The sequence below is a fragment of the Phalaenopsis equestris genome, unplaced genomic scaffold (assembly GCF_001263595.1).
Source record: "Phalaenopsis equestris unplaced genomic scaffold, ASM126359v1 Scaffold000840, whole genome shotgun sequence".
NCBI lineage: Eukaryota > Viridiplantae > Streptophyta > Magnoliopsida > Asparagales > Orchidaceae > Phalaenopsis > Phalaenopsis equestris.
The window spans coordinates 4,425,251-4,445,871 of record NW_018165280.1 but is presented as its reverse complement, the minus strand read 5'-3'; the positions used below and the strand labels follow the sequence as shown (position 1 = coordinate 4,445,871).

The window sequence follows — 20,621 nt, the reverse complement described above, 5'->3', positions numbered from 1 at the left end:
CAGTTATACCAACATTCCCGTGCAAAGTGATGAAAACCTTCATAAATTCAACTGTTAATCTTAAAAATACTGCTAATAAGCATATGCACCTAACATATCCATAACTGCTAACATCTCATCCAAATAGCACTGAAACAGGTCAAGCTAACAATTCCACATCCCCATTTCAACAATGCACGATATGTAAGTATCCATGTGCAGAAATGCATTTTAATTAACAGTAGGCATGTAATAAAGGTTAACTAATAAAACATCCCCATTTCGGCGCCATAGGCATGTAATCTAGAAATTTCAGCAAAATCTGAAGCGTAATGAACAGGTAAAATGTAATGAAACAAAGCATATAAGCATATGCACCTATACGTAAATGGCCAAAATCTAGCATATGCACCTATACGTATATTGCACAGAGCATATAAGCATATGAAGCTTTTTTCTTTTCCCCACATTTGATGAGAAAAAAATCGAACTCTTCAAAGAATCCACACATTGGAACCTCTCATCACAAAAAAAATATAACAGGTGAAGTGAGAAACAAACTAGCATCCAACATTCCACCCATTCGAAAAATCAGAGCATATAAGCACACGCAGAAGGAAGAAATAACAAACCACCCACTCGAAAACTTAGATCTAGCATCCAAAATTCATAAAAAATGCATCCTAGCTCCGAAACACTAACCTCATTTGAGGCGAGAAGAACGGGATCGAGGAGGGCGAGGTCGAGGGAAAACATAGGATCGAATGTTACCTTAGGTTTCGACCTCCGCATGGATGAACGAGATCGGGGAGGGCTAGGGTGAGGGGGAGCACAGAGGGCACAGGAGGAATTCTTCACCCAAACGCTCGAAGCAGACGCAGGACTCGGACCCCTCTTCGCTTCTCATTCTATTAGGGCTAAACGTCGAAGCGCGTCTGAGCGGCAGGTAAATGCAGTGGCGAACGTCTTTTTCAAACACCAATACGGTGTTTTCATACCGCTACCGCAACCAATAAGCTACACCAAACGGGCCCTTAGTTTCACACATTCAAAACTTTTTCCAATAAATATATTTTTCTTCTCACTCCCTATATAAATCAACATTAAATTCAATGTAAATGATAGTACATTATAATTAACTTACCTTCTAATTGTTTTGATTCTTATATAAACCAACTTGTTTCTTTCTTCAATTAATCAGTTTCTCTTTTTCGCAACCTTCTGGTTGAAGTTGCTCCAATCCTTCATATGCGAATGTTGAACAGATAATATTGAGAATTTTGATTGCAAACGCTTTACGTTCAGGCAAGTCATCTTCAATTTTTGTCCGCCAATGTTTTAGATTGGAATGAAATAGAGAATCAATTATATCGATTTACAAAGCTTAAATGCACTCATAATTGTAAATGTTAAGTGCATGCAAATCCATTAGGCCATTTTTATCATGACTTGGCTGCTGTGTAATCAAACAATCCATTTTTAAATGAAAATAAGTGTTTAGATATCTCACTTCAAAGATAAGCTTGTTATACATGCATATAAACCAATCTTGATATCGTTATCTATAGGGAAGTTATCGTCATACTGAAATTAAAGAGCTAAGTAATATGCAGTATAAATTATAACGTAACTGATAGTCCCATTTTTTATTTATTGTCCCATATCTTAATATATAGCTTTTGTCCTAATTCTTTTTCTTTTCTCCTTTAAAATTCTCCTTGTATTCCTTTATTCACTCACATTATCTATTATCATTTGAATACTTAAACTCTCTTTTGTTTTTTGCAACAGCCTCATCAAGTATTTTTAATATCATTGGAGCATCTTTAATAAACGAATGATGCATCAGCGGATTTCAAGAACACAGTCCCATACAGATTGTTAACGAGGAAGTTGATAATATTCCTTTGTCTGATGTTTGACCAACCCTCTGACATTATTTTTAACCCTGTTTCAGCCCATGTCTTATATACTTAATCAACCATTATCTTTGCTATTTTTACTTCCTCAATTAAAATAACAGGTTTGAAGCTCAAATATGTGAGAAAGATCACATTATCATCATAGTTTCCGGCAAAACAAAGCATATTAATCCAATGATTTCCTGCACTGTTGAGTGGAATTAAATTTTTATAAAAGCATCTTACAATATCTCGACAACATTTATTTCAATCTTTTTCTTTGTCAAAGTTGGTGAAGGATTTACTTTGAGAGTTATTATTCTCATCTAGTTTAGTGCCTAGGGAGTTCCCCTATTAGAAGAAAGAAAATAAAAATAATTATTCTCAATCAATTTTTCATATTTTTTTGAGCTACCTAATTTGGTGATGTATTTTGTCAAATAGATACATATTCCTTTCTAATACAACAACAACAACAGCAAAGCCTTAATCCCACTACGTGGGGTCGGCTACATGAATCCTTTTTCTCCATTGCTTGCGTCCTATTTTGCGTCCTATTTTGTGTCATATTTTCATTTAGTTGTAGTAAATTAAGATCATTTTTAATACAATAAGCCCAAGGCTTCCTAGTCTAACTCTGCCTTTCTTTACACAAGTCGAATCTAAAACATCTACTCTCCTAATCGGATCATCAGATGATCGACGTTTAATGTGACCAAACCATCTAAGATGACTTTCTCTAATTTTGTCAGTCAGAGGAGCTACACCAACCCTATTTCGGATATATTCATTTCGCATTTTGTCTCTAAGTGTAAAGCCACTCATGCACCTAATCATTCTAATCTCAACAACACTTAGCTTATTATTATGCATCTCTTTTAAAGGCCAAACACATTCCTTTCTAATATCATATGAAAATTTTTCAAACATTATGGTGTGTGCATGTTAAATGATGGTTCAATCTTTTAATGTCACCATCAATTCTCTTATCATAAAATCTTTAAGTTAAATAGAAATAGATTTTTTTTTGCATCAATTCTAGTAGTTTGACTTGAGTACCATATTTTTAAGTTGTATCTTTTCTTTTTGCACCATCATCCATGATATTAAAATAAAATAGTTAAATGGGCAACTAAAAAAATATTCAAAAGTAAATAGAAAATTATTAAAACAAAATTAGAAGTCGAAACACTGAAGAAAAATATTATTACATTAAAAGGAAAATAAAATCTGTTGAGAAGAAAATAAAAAATAAAGAATGAAAAAAACATTATAAACTAAACTAAAAAAATCAAATTAAGAAAAATAAATGAAAATCATTATAATGAAAAAAAAAGTAAAAAAAAATGAAAGAAAACATTTAAATGAATGTTAAAATTTAAATTGATAAAAATAAAATACAATCAATAAAAAAAAATGAAACGAAATAGAAAATTAATAATGGTTTAGTGAAAATATAAATAGCTAGGAAAATAAAAAACGGGAAAACAAATGAGCCAGTTTTGCTAGCAAATGTTGGCTTCATGCACACATATTTGCTCTGAGCTCTTAGATGTGACTTTTGATTTTTTTTTTTTTTTTGAAAAATTTGAAAGAAAATTTTTAATACCAAAACAAGGATACAATGATCAGCTGGAGGTTCCTGCTACATCTAAAATATAATGCACACAAATGAAAACCTATGAAACCGCCACCGATAGGTACAACACACACAAAATGCAAAAAAACAGACCACACATACGAGAGAAAATTAAAAGAGACACAATAATGGCGCAACGACATAAGAGATTGAGCCGAAAAAAAAAAAACATCCATAATTCCAAGCCAAACACAACAAAATAATCATAACCAAGCTCCCAGGATTGCAAACAGAAGTACAGAGAATCCAACCCAAAAAGACCAACCTGAAAACAAGCAGAAAATCAAACTGCACACAATATAAAGGGACCATTCTGCACAACACTTAATCAAAATGATTAGCTAAGCATATGAGGAAAGGTGACAACAAAGGAACCAAGGAAATATAAATTTGATTTAATAACTTATCAGCAAAATAGAAAGTTATTTTGGACATCACATATGGCGGGGCAATCATGAATAATCATGAATAAGTTGCATAGCAACAACTTTATATCTTTATGGACATTAAATAAGGTGGAGCATATCCAAAACACACTAGGATATACCATTCACCAATTGATAGAGATGATGTGTTCATGAATCTCATAGCCCAACGTAAGATAAATTACCACATAGTAGTAACAAGCCAAAAAGTCGCACAAATAATTAATGCCTGAAAGATGCCACTCAAATTTATCATGGCTTTGTGAGCCTGTAATGTTACTATTGCTGGAGAATGTATACTCGCTTTCTACTTGGAGTTCTCACTAGGGCTTTATCATTTGTTCAACTCTTGATATGCAACTCTTTATCCAAAAATTGGTCTAATTCTCGTAAAAATATTTTTTTATTTAATTTTGAGTAGATTTTAATTTTAGGTGTTTGCCTCTCGTGCCTCGAGGAATATGAATCGAATGAGTCAAAGGAAAATATTGTTCATGCAAGCAAATCATAAACCTTGATGGGTTTATTGTGTGCTTTGTGGTGAGGAGCATCTCAGTGTGTGTGCCTTAAATGCCTTTTTAAGTCATAGTGAGTTCGATGCCTTCGGCACACCAATTGCAAGGCTTTCATTCTTTCGAATTGTTCATTAATTTTTAGCTATAAAAATTATTATTGGTGTTACAGTTGTCTCCTTGCTCATCACTGTTTTTGAAGTGTTCTTTGTGACATGAGGGGATTTTTGTATAGGCTGTTAGTGTTTGCTTTAAAGGAAAAAGAAAAAGATTGTGTCATAATCATTAAATAGTTAATCTCAAAATAAATAAACTTAATTTATTAGTCATGAACCACCCAATATTTATCTTTTTTGAAGTCAAAGCCATTTGAGATTTTGGTGGGAAGAGATGCTTGAAAAAGTCAAAGAAAAATATAGGTGATCTTTTTCTCCCACACTCATACCCATCTTTTTTCTATCCGCCCAATCCTCTTAGAATGTATTATTGTTTGAAACTTGGTGAATCTTAGTAGGAGTTTCTTTCTGTGATCCTTTCTTTGTCCAAAGAAAAAACTACTTTAAACTATATACTATTAACCAACAAATTCTATATGGAAATTTGATTTCTTTTAATTTCATTATTTTAACGAATGAATGCTGTAGAACATAAAAGATGATCTGTGAGGCTTGTTTGGTTTAGAGTTATGTTTCCTAAGAGATAGTAAACTAATATTGGTAAGGGATAAGCATTCAATTTAATTAAATCACCTAGTTGGCTATAAAATAAGATGTTAAAAGCTCAAAAATTGTCTGCGCTAGTTTATTTTTTTTTAACTTCACAAATTTGAACCACACAAATATTGATGCAAAATTGGAGGAACTAGGTTTGATTTAGCTCAGGCTAATCAAAACTTGAGCGATGTCGTTCCTTGAAGGGAACAAGGGGGACAAAAACTTTGAAAAGCATATTCAAATTATTGTCAATGCTATGTTTGTTCTATTGCTCATTTTTTTTCGAAGTCATTTTTTGTCGGGTGAGGTATTTTTATATTTTTCTTTGGAATGATGGAATCCATTTTTCACCAGTTCTAAGCAATGAAATTTCAACCCATATCAAAACTTTTCCTTCTAATTTAGTAGATGAAACCTAAAATGGTCGGTACCATTAGTATGGTTATTATTTCTAATTTTTTTGGTTGTTTTTATTCACTGACAACAACGCATGTGCAAGTAAAGCTTTATAAAAGAGTAAAAATCTCATAAGCTTGTGAAGCTTAAAAAGTCAATTAAGTCGGGCTTAAGTACTTAGTTTGAAGTGAAAAGCTATTTAGGTCGTCTTCAAGCTTATGGGGTTAATTGCTCCTTAACCACGAACTAAACAAGCTCCAGTGGAGACAATGGGCAATTATCTCAATGGCTTTACTATGAGTATTAGGTCAAATATTTTGGTGTGATGTTGGGGCTTATGATTTATTTTCAAGTTTTATTTCTAGGGTCTATCAATTATGTTGCTTAGTTTCTTGGTTTATTAAGATATCTTTAGTAGGGTTGTGAACTAGTTAAGGCAAGCCAAGCAATTTCTGCTCATGCATGTTGGTAAATTTCTTATTGAGTTCTTTCTTATCTTGAACATGACTGGGGTTTGAAATCATGCTCAATTTCGCTCAGGCTATAATCTTTAATCTAGCATAGCTAAACAATTGTGAGATGGTAATATTTTAAACTTATATCATTATTATCTAAGATGTTTTTATTTATTTATTTTTGATTAATTTACTTTGTATGTTTTCTAACCTATCTAAAATTTAAATTTTAAAAATGTAACTAGTGGAAATTTGAAATTGTGTAATATTTTGATGAATCCATGAATGCACACCATAAATAGCTTTATCTTATCCATTAGGGTATAATTTTATGTCACTTCATTCTCCATCTGCTCTTGTTGAATGCTGCGTAAGCTGTTAAACTTATTTTGTGTAAATCTTTTCATAACACTTCTACCAATATTAACTTTCATCTACTTCATATATAATCTTGTCATTAATTATAACATGTCATTTTGTTAGTCTCTTCTGCTCCTTATTCTACTTGCTCAAACTAGCTTGGTCTATTTCTCATGACCTTATTATTCATAGATGCTATTGCAAAATTCTCTCTAATATAATCATTTCTCAATTCATTTTTTTTTCTAGTTTTGATTGTACATCCATCTTAACATTCTCTTTTCTATCTTGTTCAATTTTTTTTAATGACTTTGTTAGCGCTCAATATTCAGATTCCTACAACACAATAGACTTGATTGAACTTGTCTTAACACAAAACTTGAAGTCTCTCTGTTGTTCTCTTGCTACATATTACTCTTTAAGGCTTTTTTTTAACCATCTGTTCCTATTATAACTTCATCTATCTTTGTTCTTTAGTATAATAATTCCTATATATTTAAAGGATCAACTTATCATACATGGTCTTCACTTTACATTCTAATATTACTGTCTAATTATTATTAATATTACTTATTAATCCTGGAACTCTTCTCTAAACATATTCTTCATTCTATTTGCTTTCACCTTTTTAACATATTTCTCATTATTGAGGATCATCACCTATGAGAAATTTGTACTATGATATCTCACTTTAAATAACAGTCATAGCCAGTACAGAAAGTTACATACATCTTAGGAACTCTTTGACCATTCTAGAATTATTTTTTAGTATTAGTTAATCCACCATCATGCATATCTTAAAAGATTTTAACATGCGTTTGTTGTTTTTTTAATTAATGCATACCAAATCAATCTTAACATCACTCGATCAACATGGAGTCTATTTATGTTTAGGTCTTAAGCAGGATTTAAGTTTGGTATGGGAACACGGCATAAGAAATTAAATAGGCTACTGAGTTAGCATTAACTGAGGGAAAATATTGGCTAAGGATATCCTAAACTAAATCAGAATTATAATATACTCATCGTTTGCCATAAGTCCATTCTCATAAAATATGGATGCAAAAACCTTCAAAGGTTAGGTAGATGAGAATACTTGTTGGGTTATGAGCTTTTTCTCTTTCTAATTTGTCTTGGAATATCTTGGGCAAAGTTTTTTTTCCTGAATTTTTATTTTATCAAGCTACTTGTTTAACAAAAAATGAGAATGTGCATGAATATAGATAAATAAGTTGGATACTGTTTAAAATACTTCAAACTTCTCTAGTCACATTATGCTCATTAAATTAGCCAAGTAGTAGAAATACATATAGTAGTTAATCAGATGAGTACGGAGCCTTAAGTTCAGAATTCTTTATTCATATGTCGAACTTAAATCATGTTCAAACTTGTTTGAGAAATCACCCGAGTTCAAAAATTTTCCTCCATATGTCGAACTTCTTAAATCACATTCAAGGTTGTTTAATTAGCTAATTCAACATACACATGAGTCTTAATACGACAAGCATGAAGCTTTTCATGGTGTATCAGATTTGCTTATGCCTGTCTTACTGCTCTATGTGCACCCATAATTTTCAACTTGGTTAGCTGCACTGGATGTTGTGATCATATAACTTGCTGGCATGTTTACATTGTTTCTGTTGTGTGAGCTTTTATTTATTAGACCTCATTTGCTAATGTGTTTTACTAGCTCTTCTAGGAAATCACATAAAAACGAACGCATATGAATTTTTTATTCTATTTGTTTCCCTCTTAGATCAAATGCTATGATGGGTTTTGCTTAGTTTGGTTGTGGCTGCTCAAGTATTTTTGTGCGATGCTGCAAGTTCCTGTTAGGCTTTGATTATAAAATTTTCTCGTTACATAACAAATATTTCATAAGCATTCATTTGAGTGTATTCTCTTAGTTGGCATCCTGCCATCTTTATTTTCAATATTTATTCTTTCTTTCTATTTTGGTTGTGCATTTTTTTCATGGCACAGGTGCTCATTGCACTTAGAATCTAGTCAACATTTCAAGGCTAGAAAATAAGTTTGATTTTATGTTAAGCAATTGCAATTATGAATTCTGTTTAGTTTTGGTTAATGCTGCTCCAAATCAAATGAGAACTGAATTAAAATCAAATTAGTAAGAAACTAAATTTGAATTCTATGGGCCTTCTCCCCGTAAAATTTGTGATACTGATGATTAAGCAGATTTGACGATTCCAAGTCCTAGTTAACAGGAATGAGAGAACTTACTCCATGATACATTTTTGGTGATGAATATTAGGTGCAAATTTTGACAAAAGTTGTTAGGAAAGTAGGGCTCAATGTGATAATGACTATTTTTTTTTTCTATTTTTCACACGGCCTTTTTCGATAATTGTGTTATTAGTTTTTGCCTTGTACATTAAATAGCTCATACATTTTTTCGTATCCTCTTCAAGATGAAAATCACTACTTATGTGTTTTTTCCTTTAATTATTTTATTCAGGAGATGAGATTGGGCGCGATTCCTCCGAAGTTCCACTCTTCAGGTCATGCTGGTGGTTCAAGCATGCTACCAGGGCATGCAATGCCAAACATGTATAGTCATTCTACCTTCCCAAATTCAAGTCCAGTGAGACCACCTCCAAGAATGGTCGGAGCTCCAGATTCTCCAAATGTTTCGGTTGATGCATATCGCCAGCGACATGAAGTTACAGCAATGGTAACAGATCATGAATGCCATATTAATCACATTAAATGATATTTCCTTATTAACTGGAATTTAATGCTTAATCTATGTGAAGTAAGAATTTTTAAATTCTCAAGGCTTTATTCCGGAGGAATTTATTTTAGACTTCTTCCAGATAATTTGCTCATCTCTGTTGTTACGAGTGGTGTTTGTATTTTTATGCTGATGTAGTGGCATACTAGATAAAACATGACAAAATTGTTGTAAAGAGGTTTTAGCTTTTTATATTTAATATTCTGTTGCTTCTGTTTTCTCAAAACATATTTCTTGAAAGATTGGGCTGACATGGCTATCAGCTCTTAAGATATTAATTTCTTATTGAATTGAACTTTCCACTACTCATTAACTTGTGATTCTGGAACAGCTTATCCCACTATTTTTTCTATTTCTGATAGTTATGAAAATATAGTAGTTGACTTGACCTTATTATTTATTAAGTAGCATGCCCTGTTACCTATGGTTGAATCCTGAACAATAAGCTTGGATGCCAGAGTGCCCTTCTTTCTGAATTGTTTTGGGCAACTTATGGGAATTACTGATTGCAGATTAAAATCATGGTTTCTTGAAGTTCTTTATAAGAAGTACGACACCGAATATATTAAATTGTGTGGATTTTATGACAAATGTTACCCACTGGAAACATGATAATATGCTGCATGGTGTTTGGAATCCTCAATGTCCTTTTCAATCTGACTTTATGTTGGCAGGTCACTAGTTGCCACCTTTGGGTTATGTTATCTTGTTTCTTGCAATTTTTGCCCTAAAAGATTGATAATGAAAATATGCCCTGTTGTAGTTTGGTTTCTCCTTTAGTGGTTTATGTTTTAAAGTTCTGTTACTTTATGTAGTGCTTTAGCACACTCGCTAGCTGGTACGAATGCTTGCGCTGTTGAATGATTAAGTTGATACTTTACTGCATTTGGATTTTTTTTCATTGAATTGACAACTAGGATTGGTTTATCAGACAGGACTAATGCAAAATAAGGGGACAATTATAGCCCAAAAAAAGGCCAGGATGCACTAGAATTACATTAGGCATTCTTCCTCTCTATTTGGGGTTGAAAGCAGAAATGAAGTTTTGTAATCATTTGGGACACTTCAACTAAACTTTTGGTCATAGATTAGATTGCAATATCATTTTGCATCAGAAAATGTTTTAAAATGATGAAGTTTATGTTTGTTATACCTGTTGACTATTTATTCGTACAATTAAATTTATTTATTCTTTTTGTTTAAACTCAAGAAATATCCACTTGTTGCACTGCTTACTATATGAAATGCACTGACTCCTTGGAACAATTTTTTTAGGGGGACAATATTCCTGCCCCATTTATGACATTTGAAGCCACTGGATTCCCTGCAGAGGTTCTGAGAGAGGTACCTTGTCTGATTGATTTTTTGTAGAGTAGATTATTTGCTTATATGTTATTTTTGTGAGAGGTGCGTTTGGAGCAGTAGTTAAGTTGCCTTTAATATGATTTGGAGGTTGCATAAGTAACCTTTTTAAATATAAGGGTAAGATTGCTTGATTTAACCCTCCCCATATCTTTCATTTTGGGTGGCTCCATGCATCAGTTATATTTTTTCTATCAAAGAAATGACGTCATTCTTTCTTTTTTTTTTGTGTGTGCGTGTGATCAACCTTAATGTTTTTGTTGACGTTGTGAGTGATTGACCTTTAAAATATCAGATACATGCTGCTGGTTTCTTGTATCCCACACCGATACAAGCACAAACTTGGCCCGTTGCATTGCAGAATAGAGACATAGTGGCTATTGCCAAAACTGGTTCTGGAAAGACGCTTGGCTATGTTATTCCTGCGATAATCCATCTTAGTAGATGCCGGAACAATCCCCAACTTGGTCCTACAGTGTTGATATTGGCTCCAACTCGTGAGCTCGCAACACAGATACAAGAAGAAACTATGAAATTTGGTAGATCTTCACGAATTTCTTGCACAGTAAGCTCTACAAGCAGATGTGTCACCATTACTGTGAAATCTGTTAATGACAAATTCTGGAATTTTACAACTTTATGTAGTGATTGACTTGTATACTAGTTTTCACTTATCCCATGCTTTTCTCCCCAATATCATATTTATTTTCTTGATCTGTGATGATTTTCAGGGAACATAAAAGTTCCTGTTGACCCCAGAAGGTTAAAATATATTTTTTAACCTCTAATATTTTAGATTCATTTTTCTAAATTGGCACTAAGTTAACTTTGTTGATTTTTTAGTGCCTCTATGGCGGTGCCCCGAAGGGCCCTCAGTTGAAGGACATTGAGCGTGGCGTGGATATTGTTGTGGCAACACCTGGTCGGCTTAATGACATTTTTGAAATGGGGAAGATCAACTTTCGGCAGATATCATTTCTTGTGCTTGATGAAGCAGATAGAATGCTTGACATGGGTTTTGAATATCAGATCCGTAAGATAGTTAATGAGATACCTCATCGAAGACAGACTCTGATGTATACTGCTACTTGGCCTATGGAAGTACGGAAGATAGCTGGTGATCTGCTTTTGAATGCTGTGCAGGTTAACATTGGCAGCGTTGATGAGCTTGTTGCCAACAAGGCCATCACACAGGTAAACTAATGATGTCAATTTATAGTATTTCTTTTTTTGTTTATTATTGTATGTAATGATTGCTATTGTGCGATAAATTGGTTTGTTTGAAACTTTTTAATATACTGCGTCTGTCACCCTTCTCTTTGTTGAATATTTTCTCTGATTTTATTTATTTTTTTCTTTTTTGTGTTTTAGTTGGATAAATCTTGATTTTGAAAAATATGCTTATGAAGGGTAATCCTTCTCAGTTGAGCAGATCTTTAGATGTGATTTAACTGCTGGTATGATGGATTTTTAAAATTCTTAGCTTGGAGCAGAATCTTCACCTTGTTGCTTGAAGGGAGCTTCTGTGCTTGTTTTGGTGGATATAAAAGTTGAAGGCTCGACCTGAGGATGCTTTATTCATCCATCATTTCCTTTTACCTCCGTCAACTTTCAATATACTGTTTAGATTATTTTAAAGAGTTATTTGTACGTCCAAATAATTTCTGTCAAACTTCAACATGGGATTGAAGCTTGAAACCTTTCTTCCCTGAAGGGAAGAATGTTAGTGATATTTTTTTGATATACAAGCTGATTTTTTTTATTGAATGAACCTCAGAAAGAAACGAAGATTCCAAAGGAAAATCAACCAATCTTTGACTGTTTTTTTCTCTTACTTCTTTCCTCTCTTTTAAATATCACCTCAAACCTCTCTCGCGCGCATGAGCTTTTCTTATGTTTGAACTGTCTCTTTCCTGTTTGTATCTTCTTCTTGGTTCCTTGTCTTGGTTTGTGCAGTATGTGGAAGTGGTGTCACAAATGGATAAGCAGAGAAGACTCGAACAAATTCTGAGAAGCCAGGAACGCGGATCTAAGGTCATCATCTTTTGCTCCACTAAAAAGCTCTGTGACCAGCTTGCCCGCAACATAGGCCGCCCCTTCGGTGCTATTGCCATTCATGGAGACAAGTCTCAGCAAGAAAGGGATCATGTTTTAAACCAATTTCGGACCGGAAAATTCCCAATTCTTGTTGCGACAGATGTTGCTGCCCGTGGACTCGACATTAAAGATATCAGGTTAAGTATTTTCTTAGGGTCAATATTTCTTCTTCTTTTCTAACTGTGAACAAAAGATTAATCTAGATATTCTGTTTTTTTATACATGAATTATGAAGGCTACTATAACAAACTCAACTATGCTTTTCTTCATTATATGCCTATTTAATTGCATCTGAAACAAATGAAAGGACAAGTTTTTATTAGATGCTTTTTATTGTTTAGAGTACATGACTTTCTCGAATTTTAATTTGTTATAGCTTTTAAAATATGTGGCTTTTTTATAAAATTGTTATTGTAAAGCCTCTCGTAATAAAAACTACTAAAAACCATCTTAAATTTGGGACAGCCTCTACATCTGCTATATTTGCTATTTCTCCATCTTTTCCTGCCAACAGAAGACATATGTGGTTGTAGTTTAATAAAAACCCTCTTAAATTTGGACAGCGTCTACTTCTGCTATATTTGCTCTTGTTCCATCCTTTCCTGTCAACAAGCATTTGGTGGTAGATTAATATAAATTTAAACTTTGGGAGCTTTTAGTATGCTCAAACTTGAAGGCTTCAATAAACTTAATGTATGTTTCTTTTATTGCATTTCCGTAGTTTTTCTCTAAATCGATCAAAATATGAGTTTTATTCTCTTGATTTTTGTGCTACTGTTTACTCTCTTATTTCTATTATCTTTATTGAATCGCTAAACATTTACAGTTCTACTGGTTGCACCATTTATCAACTCAATGCTCTTTCTTGTTCCAGGGTAGTAATCAATTATGATTTCCCAACTGGGATTGAGGATTATGTTCACCGCATAGGACGAACTGGTAGGGCTGGTGCCACCGGAGTATCATATACCTTCTTAACCGATCAAGATTGGAAACACGCACCCGAACTAGTGAAGCTACTCGAAGGTGCAAACCAAGGCGTTCCGCCGGAGATTCGGGAAATGGCTGCTCGTTCTGGCCCCCCTCCCCAAAGGTTTCCCCCTCATGGTGGAATGAACAACCGTTGGGATTCTAGCGGTAGCAATGGTGGTATTCGTATGGATCATAGTGGTGGTCGAGGCATGAGGGAATTCAATCGCGGGGGTGGCGGCAGTGGTCGGGGATTTGGTGGACGTGGTGGTCGGGGTGACTTCTTTGTTGATGGGCGTGGGGGGAATAGGGGTCGTGGGTTTAGCAGGGGAGGTCGTGGCGGAAGGCTTGATCGAGGTGGTCCACGTGATCGTTTCCAAAACTCCGATGGTCGTGGTCATTATGAAGGTGGAAGGGGGAGGGGGGGATATGGGGACAGGATCAGAGATCGAAGTTTCAGTCGTAGCCCTGAGAAAACTCGTGCATGGAGATACAACCGGAGTAGGAGCTCCAGCCGCAGTCGCAGTCGCAGTCGCAGTCGTAGCTGGAGTAGGAGCAGAAGCAGGAGTTGGTCTCCAAGAAGCCATAGTCGGAGTAGGAGCCCTAGTCCTAGCAGGAGCTATGATAGATATGACCAGCCGCCGCGGGGCCGCCGTCGGGTATCTGGATTTGATGTTCAAGTTGCTAGCGGGGTTGGACTTCAGGAGCAAGAGGCTGCAAATCGAGTCTCAGGATTCGATGCTCCACCCTCCTCTACCCCGGCAGCTGGTAATATATATCCCGAGTCAAAGCCTGGATTTAATCCACCTTTTGCAGGTCAGATGCCACCAATGTCCCCCGGACATGGCAACGGGACTTTCACAGGAGCTGAGATTGGCAATTAGCTGACAGGGAATAAGCAGCCACCTTGAAGCTTGTGGTATGTGATGTGTTTGAATGATTTAGGTTATATAATGCTCTGCTTAATCTGTATGGCCATTGATGAAACTGAGAATTATATAATTACTCTGTTTTGAATGGGTTTAACTTCTACAAGAATGGAGGACTACCAAAGTTTGGGGACACAAACGGCAGGTCTGAAAATTTTAATTTGGCGCTGGCTCAGGTTTCACTTTCCATTCATACATTTTGTTTTAGATGTATTGTTTCTTCTTCTTCTTTTTTTTTTTTTTTCTTAATTTTAATTTTGATATTAAGTTGATATAATGGAATCCTGAGGATGGAGCTGTTAGAGTGTTAAGTTTTTAAATATTGTATGATTATTACTCTTATAAACTTGATTTTTAGTGACAAATTTAAGTTAACTGCTGATTTTGTTGGTTGAGAAAACTCTATTTTCCGAGTTTTAAGTATCATGCATGTTTGGTAATGGCTTGAAGCACGAATTTACATGCATATATCTAATAAGCCTATTCATGTCCTTGCATATCCAATGTCTAAACTTTATTTATTGATTTTTTATATTGCATAACCATGAACTTTAAAGATATTTAAATCAATAAAAATTGATGAAAAATGAGTATATTTTATAATAATCTTATTTTTACATGATTTTTTTAATATGATTTTATTCTATAAGAAATCAAATGAGCTCTTAACTTTTACGTTGGATTTGGATATGCACCCAGTTGCATGTTTTAAGTCTAGGATTTTGGGTAATATGCAATATAAAATATATATATATATTGGTTTTAGATTTTCAATGTTGTATAATGTTCTACTTGATTTTGAAAAAAAATTACCATACTAATGGTTTGATTTTGAATTTTACTTGAGAGGATTAACTAAGTGGGTTCTATAGAGAAATAAGCGATGTCATCTGAGCATTTTGAGGCAAAGCAGTGCAAATTGGAGGCATGTGGAGCCCGGGCGCTCAGTTTCATAAAAATATTACATGCGGATATGGCAGCTGTGGAATAAGTGCAAATCCATGGTATTGGGGTGACATTGACTTCAATAAAATCCTAATACTACTGATCCACACATGAGAATGTCACTCATAATATTCTTTCCTTGAGTTGGAGCCTTAAATCAACTGGGGTGTCAGCCCTGAATTTTGCCTTAAATTGGTGACAGTTCTTGCCTGGTTTGGACTTTGAAGCTGAATTCCTACCAGTTTTATGCAATTTTTTTAAGTCGATTTGAGACCATTTTGCCATAAATTAGAGGGTGTTTTAAAGATTTGCAAGAGCTATTCTTGAGAGGTTTGAATGAAAAGTTTGAAGAGGTTTGAGGCAGAAGGACTAAAGCAAATATTAGAGAAATAGAGTGAGAGCGCAGTGGCATTTAGTTTATTCTACTCATTTCTTTAATTTATTGTTTGTTATGCTTAGTTTTATGCATTTTATGATGACTATTTTTTTTCTATCATGAACTAAATCTAATTTTTAAATTTTGGATATAATCATAAGTCTAATTAGATTTATTTTTAATAATTATTTTATAGTTCATGCTTTGCTTGTTTATCATGACATTAATCCTTTTGACCATTGTGCAAATGCTAGGGTATACCTTAGAAGCGATGTGTTGTATGACCTCAATGCAATGAAAAGTGTGCAAGAGGCGCCGCACTAACATCTGGGTTCGCAAGAGTTCTCACATTATAGACGGATGCAAATGAAAAAGTTAGTCAGTGAAATTAATATTAGGATAGGATCTTGGAATATAGGTACTCTCATAGGTAAATTAATAAAATTAGTTGATATTATGTTTCATGGAAAGATAAATATCTTGTGTTTTCAAGAAAGTAGATGGTTTGGAGAAAAAGGCTAAGGGTATTGATAGCTTAGGTTTTAAACTTTAATATTTAGGTAGGAGTAAAACTAAAAATGGTGTTGGCATAATTATGGACGAGTTTAAGAGAAATGTTGTAAAAATTAACAGAATTGAAGATAGAATTATAACCCTTAAGATTATTGTTGATACTAGGTTCTTAAGACTATAAGTGATTATGCTCATTAAGTAGGTTTAGATATAGGTTAAAAAAAATTGTAATGACCTAAAAGAATTAATGCAAATGATATTTCTTGAAGAAAGAATTTTTATTGGAGGAGATTTAAATGGACATATCGATAGAGTGATTGTAGATTTTGGAAATATTCATGGTGACAATGGTTTTGAAGTGAGTAATGAAGAAGGCAGAGTCATATTAGATTTTGCTTTAGCGTATGATTTTGTTATTACTAATACTTTATTTAATAAAATAGATGAGCATGTTATTACTTATAAGAACGGATCTAACAAAAACACAAATTGATTATTTTCTTATAAGAAGAAGAGATTGTCAAAATGTAAAGATTGTAAGATCATTCTAACTAAGAATTTCAGTACTTCACATTAATTATTAGTTCTGAGTTTTAAGATGAAGAGTTGTAAAATAAAAAATACTAAAAATCTTTGTCATAAAGTTAGATGGGAAAATTTAAAAGACACAAATACAATTATTTTTATGAGCAAACTTCAAGATTTCAAGATTTGGGATATTTATGAAGAAGCAAATTATATGTGAGATAATATTAAAAACACTATTAAACAAATTGCAAAAATGTGCTTAGAGAATCAAAAGAAAAATTTTCTATAGATTAAAATAATTAGTCGTAGAATAATAATATGCTAGAAAAGATAAAATATAAGAAGTTGTGTTATAAAAGTTGGTTTAAATGTAAAAGTATAGAGAACTGAGAAAAATACAAAATGGAAGCTAAAAATTCTATTTTTAGTTATCTTTATAATAGATTAAATACTTACAGGGTGAAAAATATATGTATAAAAATAGCCAAAAAAATAGAAAAGAATAATAAAAATTTAACTCAAGTAAAATATATTAAAGATGAAAATCAAAAAGTTGGTTTCTTAAAAAAGATATACAATATAAGTGTGTGAGTTATTTTGATAAATTTTTTAATATTTTTGAAAATATGATCGACCTTAGTAATATTAATATCATTAATAATAATAAAATATTTCATTTTGACCGTCGCATTAGTAAAAAGGAAGTTGAGAAGGCTTTAAAAAAATCATGAATGGAAAATCTGTAAGATCTGATGATATCACAATTAAAGTGTGGAAATTTTTGGGAGATTTGGGAATTTTTTAGCTCACTTAACTCTTTAATATTATTTTGAAAACTAAAAAGATGTCTGAGAAGTGGAGGAAGAGAATTTTGGTCCCTAATCTTAAGAATAAAGGGGATGCAGAAGAGTGTGCAAATTATAGAGTAATTAAGTTGATTTGTCATACGTTAAATTTATGGGAGAGAATAATTGAACATAGGCTAAGACACATTACAAAGATTTCTCATAATCAGTTTAGATTTATGTCGGGCAGGTCATCTATGGAAGCTATACATTTATTGAGAGGTTTTATGGAGACGTAGAGAGAGAATGAGGAGGATCTACATTTGATTGTTCTTGATTTAGAAAAAAAACTTATGATAAAGTTCCAAGAGATGTCCTTTGGAGAGTTTTAGAGAAGAAAGATGTTGAGAGGATTTATATTCAATTCATTAAAGATATGTAAACTAGAGTTGTTACTTGTGTTTGAACCAAGGAGGATTAACCAAATATTTACCTGTTTCTCTTGGATTACAATTGGGATCGAATTTAAGCCAATATCTTTTTTCTTTAGTTATGGATGCTCTTATTGGAAATTTATAGGAGAATGTACCGTAGTGTACACTTTTTACTGATGATGCCCTTTCTGTGGATTAGACGAGAAAAAGAGTTCAAGAAAAACTTGATTTATGGAGGTCTGCATTGAAGTTTAAGGAATTTCGCTTGAGTAGAACTAAAATTGAATGCATGGAATGTAATTTTAATAGTAGTAGCGCTAGTGACAGGGTTGTAACTATGGGTGATCAAATCATTAAAAGGTTTTAACGATTTAGATATCTCGGGTCTATTGTTCAAATTGATGGTGATATAAATTGTGATGTTATTAGTAGATTCAAGTCGGTTGGTTGAAGTGGAGGAATGCATCGGGTCTTTTTTTTGATAGAAAAGTACCACATAAATTAAAAGGAAAAAATTATAAGATAGTGGTGAGACCTGCAACGCTCTATGGTGTAGAATGTTGGCCTTTAAAAGAGAAGCATAAAAACAAGTTAAGTGTTGCCTAGATGAGAATACTTCGGTGGATGAGTGGCTTTACACCAAAAGACAAAATGCTAAGTGAATATATATGTGATAGAGTTGGTGTAGTTCTAGTGACGGGCAAAATTAGAGAGAGTTGTCTTAGATGGTTTGGTCACATTAAACATCGATCTTCTGATGATCTGGTTAAGAGAGTACATGTTTTATATTCGACTATGTTAAGAAAGACAAAGGTAGACCTAGAATGACTTGGGCATTTTGAATAAAAACGATCATAATTTATTAGAACTAAATAAAAATATGACACGTAATAGAACACAATGAAGAAAAAAGATTCATGTAGCCGGACCCACTAAGTGGGAGAAATGCTTATTGTTGTTGTTTGTTTTTGTTGTTTCTTTGCTTGTTTATCACGTATTTTATTCCGTGCTTAATGACCTAATTGTTTGGTCACTAATTGATAGTTTAGAAGCTCCATTGTGGTAGTTTGTTGGTGACCTTTTGAAAGATTTGTTTATCACGTATTTTATTCTGCGCTTAATGACCTTTCAAGCCTTTGATGAGCACAAATCTTTCAAATGGCCCTCAGAACACAAAAAAAAAAAAGGATTTTCCATTGATCTTTTTGAAAGATCATCTCAGTAAAATTAATTTTATATAATACGATGCTTGGTAACATAAAAAGATGAGCTATGATAATTTTTCATATGTTTTGCAAAAGATGATAAAACTCGGTGAGCTTTGATTAGTGGCAACAATTTTCACTTCAATCAGTAGATGCACCATTTTCACCTCTATTCAAGCGGCACAACTTCTTAAACTTAAGAGGTTACTATTCTATTACCCTATCAAGCAACCTTAAATGGCTAAAAAATTAGTACATTTAGAATGGTTAGAGTAGGAAACATGCAAAAAAAACTCCAAAATTGCATTAACTAACTATAGGTTGGGCATGCTAGTCTATTAACTATACAACTTCTTGGATTTTGAATTTTATGATATTATTTCATTGTTTCCTTTCACCTTCTGAATGAAACATAGCTTAAGATAGTATTTCCATGATACTAAAATGTTATTATAATAATTTAATCATCAATGCTTTTTAGCAACACTTATGTAATATACGTAATTGGTCGAATGTGTGCAAGAAAGTATGGTGCCTAGAATGAATTGCTTTGCAAGGTAACATAATTTCCAATATCTATAGGTTTCTTGTTTACTAATGCTTTATGTGGTGGTGAGACATATATATGCTGATGTGAGTCATGTGATTATGTTAAGTAGCCTTATACTTCATGCTAAATGCTTAGTACATTGATTAGAAATAAAATGAAAAAGCTCAATATGTTGTATTCGAGTGCTCACCTAACTCGAAAAAAAAAGTTCTCTTATACTTTTGGAAGGGGTGCGACATCGTAAGGAAATTATTTCATTTTCACTAGCACTTAATTATATAATTTACAAGTACTTCTTAGCAATTTACCATATAAGTTTGTTCGATCCCATCAACTTTATAGCATGCATACCTCTTTCTTGATTTTAATAGGGTAAAAAAAAGGGTTAAAATGAGGAAAAATTATTACATCTAGAGGAATCCAGTGAGAGTGTGCCACGTGGCAAGTCGGTCCCACCCCTCTAAAAATCTTACCCAACCAATGCATTACAGTGGGACCCACTTGCCAGACTTCATACGTAAATTTGTGTCTGATGTCCTGATGCAATAATCGCTCTTATATATATATATATATATATATAGTTTTGAAAACCAAGTACCTATTTGGCATTTGGAAAAGCAATCAGTGCTGAAAATATTATTATGCAATCGTCCTAATCTGTCTTTAATCTTAACATGCAATAAAAAAAGGGTTTTTAAACGCATTGGTCTGATAAAAACGTGCAACATATAACCGCCCAAAAGTTCACGGGCAAGTTCTTGTTTGAGAGTGTGGGGACCTTCCTTGTCACGTACAT

The 20,621-nt window shown here is 33.3% G+C and overlaps 1 protein-coding gene across 5 annotated transcripts in view; it reads left to right on the top strand.

Annotated features, from left to right (window-relative positions):
- Positions 1-14,864, top strand: part of LOC110031695 (DEAD-box ATP-dependent RNA helicase 14-like) — a 44,378-nt gene extending 29,514 nt beyond the window's left edge. For 4 of the 5 annotated variants that reach the window (XM_020735030.1, XM_020735032.1, XM_020735034.1 and 1 more), the window contains exons 3-8: positions 8,857-9,072; positions 10,408-10,476; positions 10,790-11,059; positions 11,338-11,688; positions 12,451-12,728; positions 13,466-14,864. In XM_020735030.1, coding sequence (XP_020590689.1) covers positions 8,857-9,072; positions 10,408-10,476; positions 10,790-11,059; positions 11,338-11,688; positions 12,451-12,728; positions 13,466-14,444 — 2,163 coding nt within the window. In that variant the 3' untranslated portion in view covers positions 14,445-14,864. The remainder of the gene's footprint in view (positions 1-8,856; positions 9,073-10,407; positions 10,477-10,789; positions 11,060-11,337; positions 11,689-12,450; positions 12,729-13,465) is intronic. The other variant, XM_020735035.1, reaches the window with a different exon arrangement.
- Positions 14,865-20,621: the final 5,757 nt, after the last annotated feature.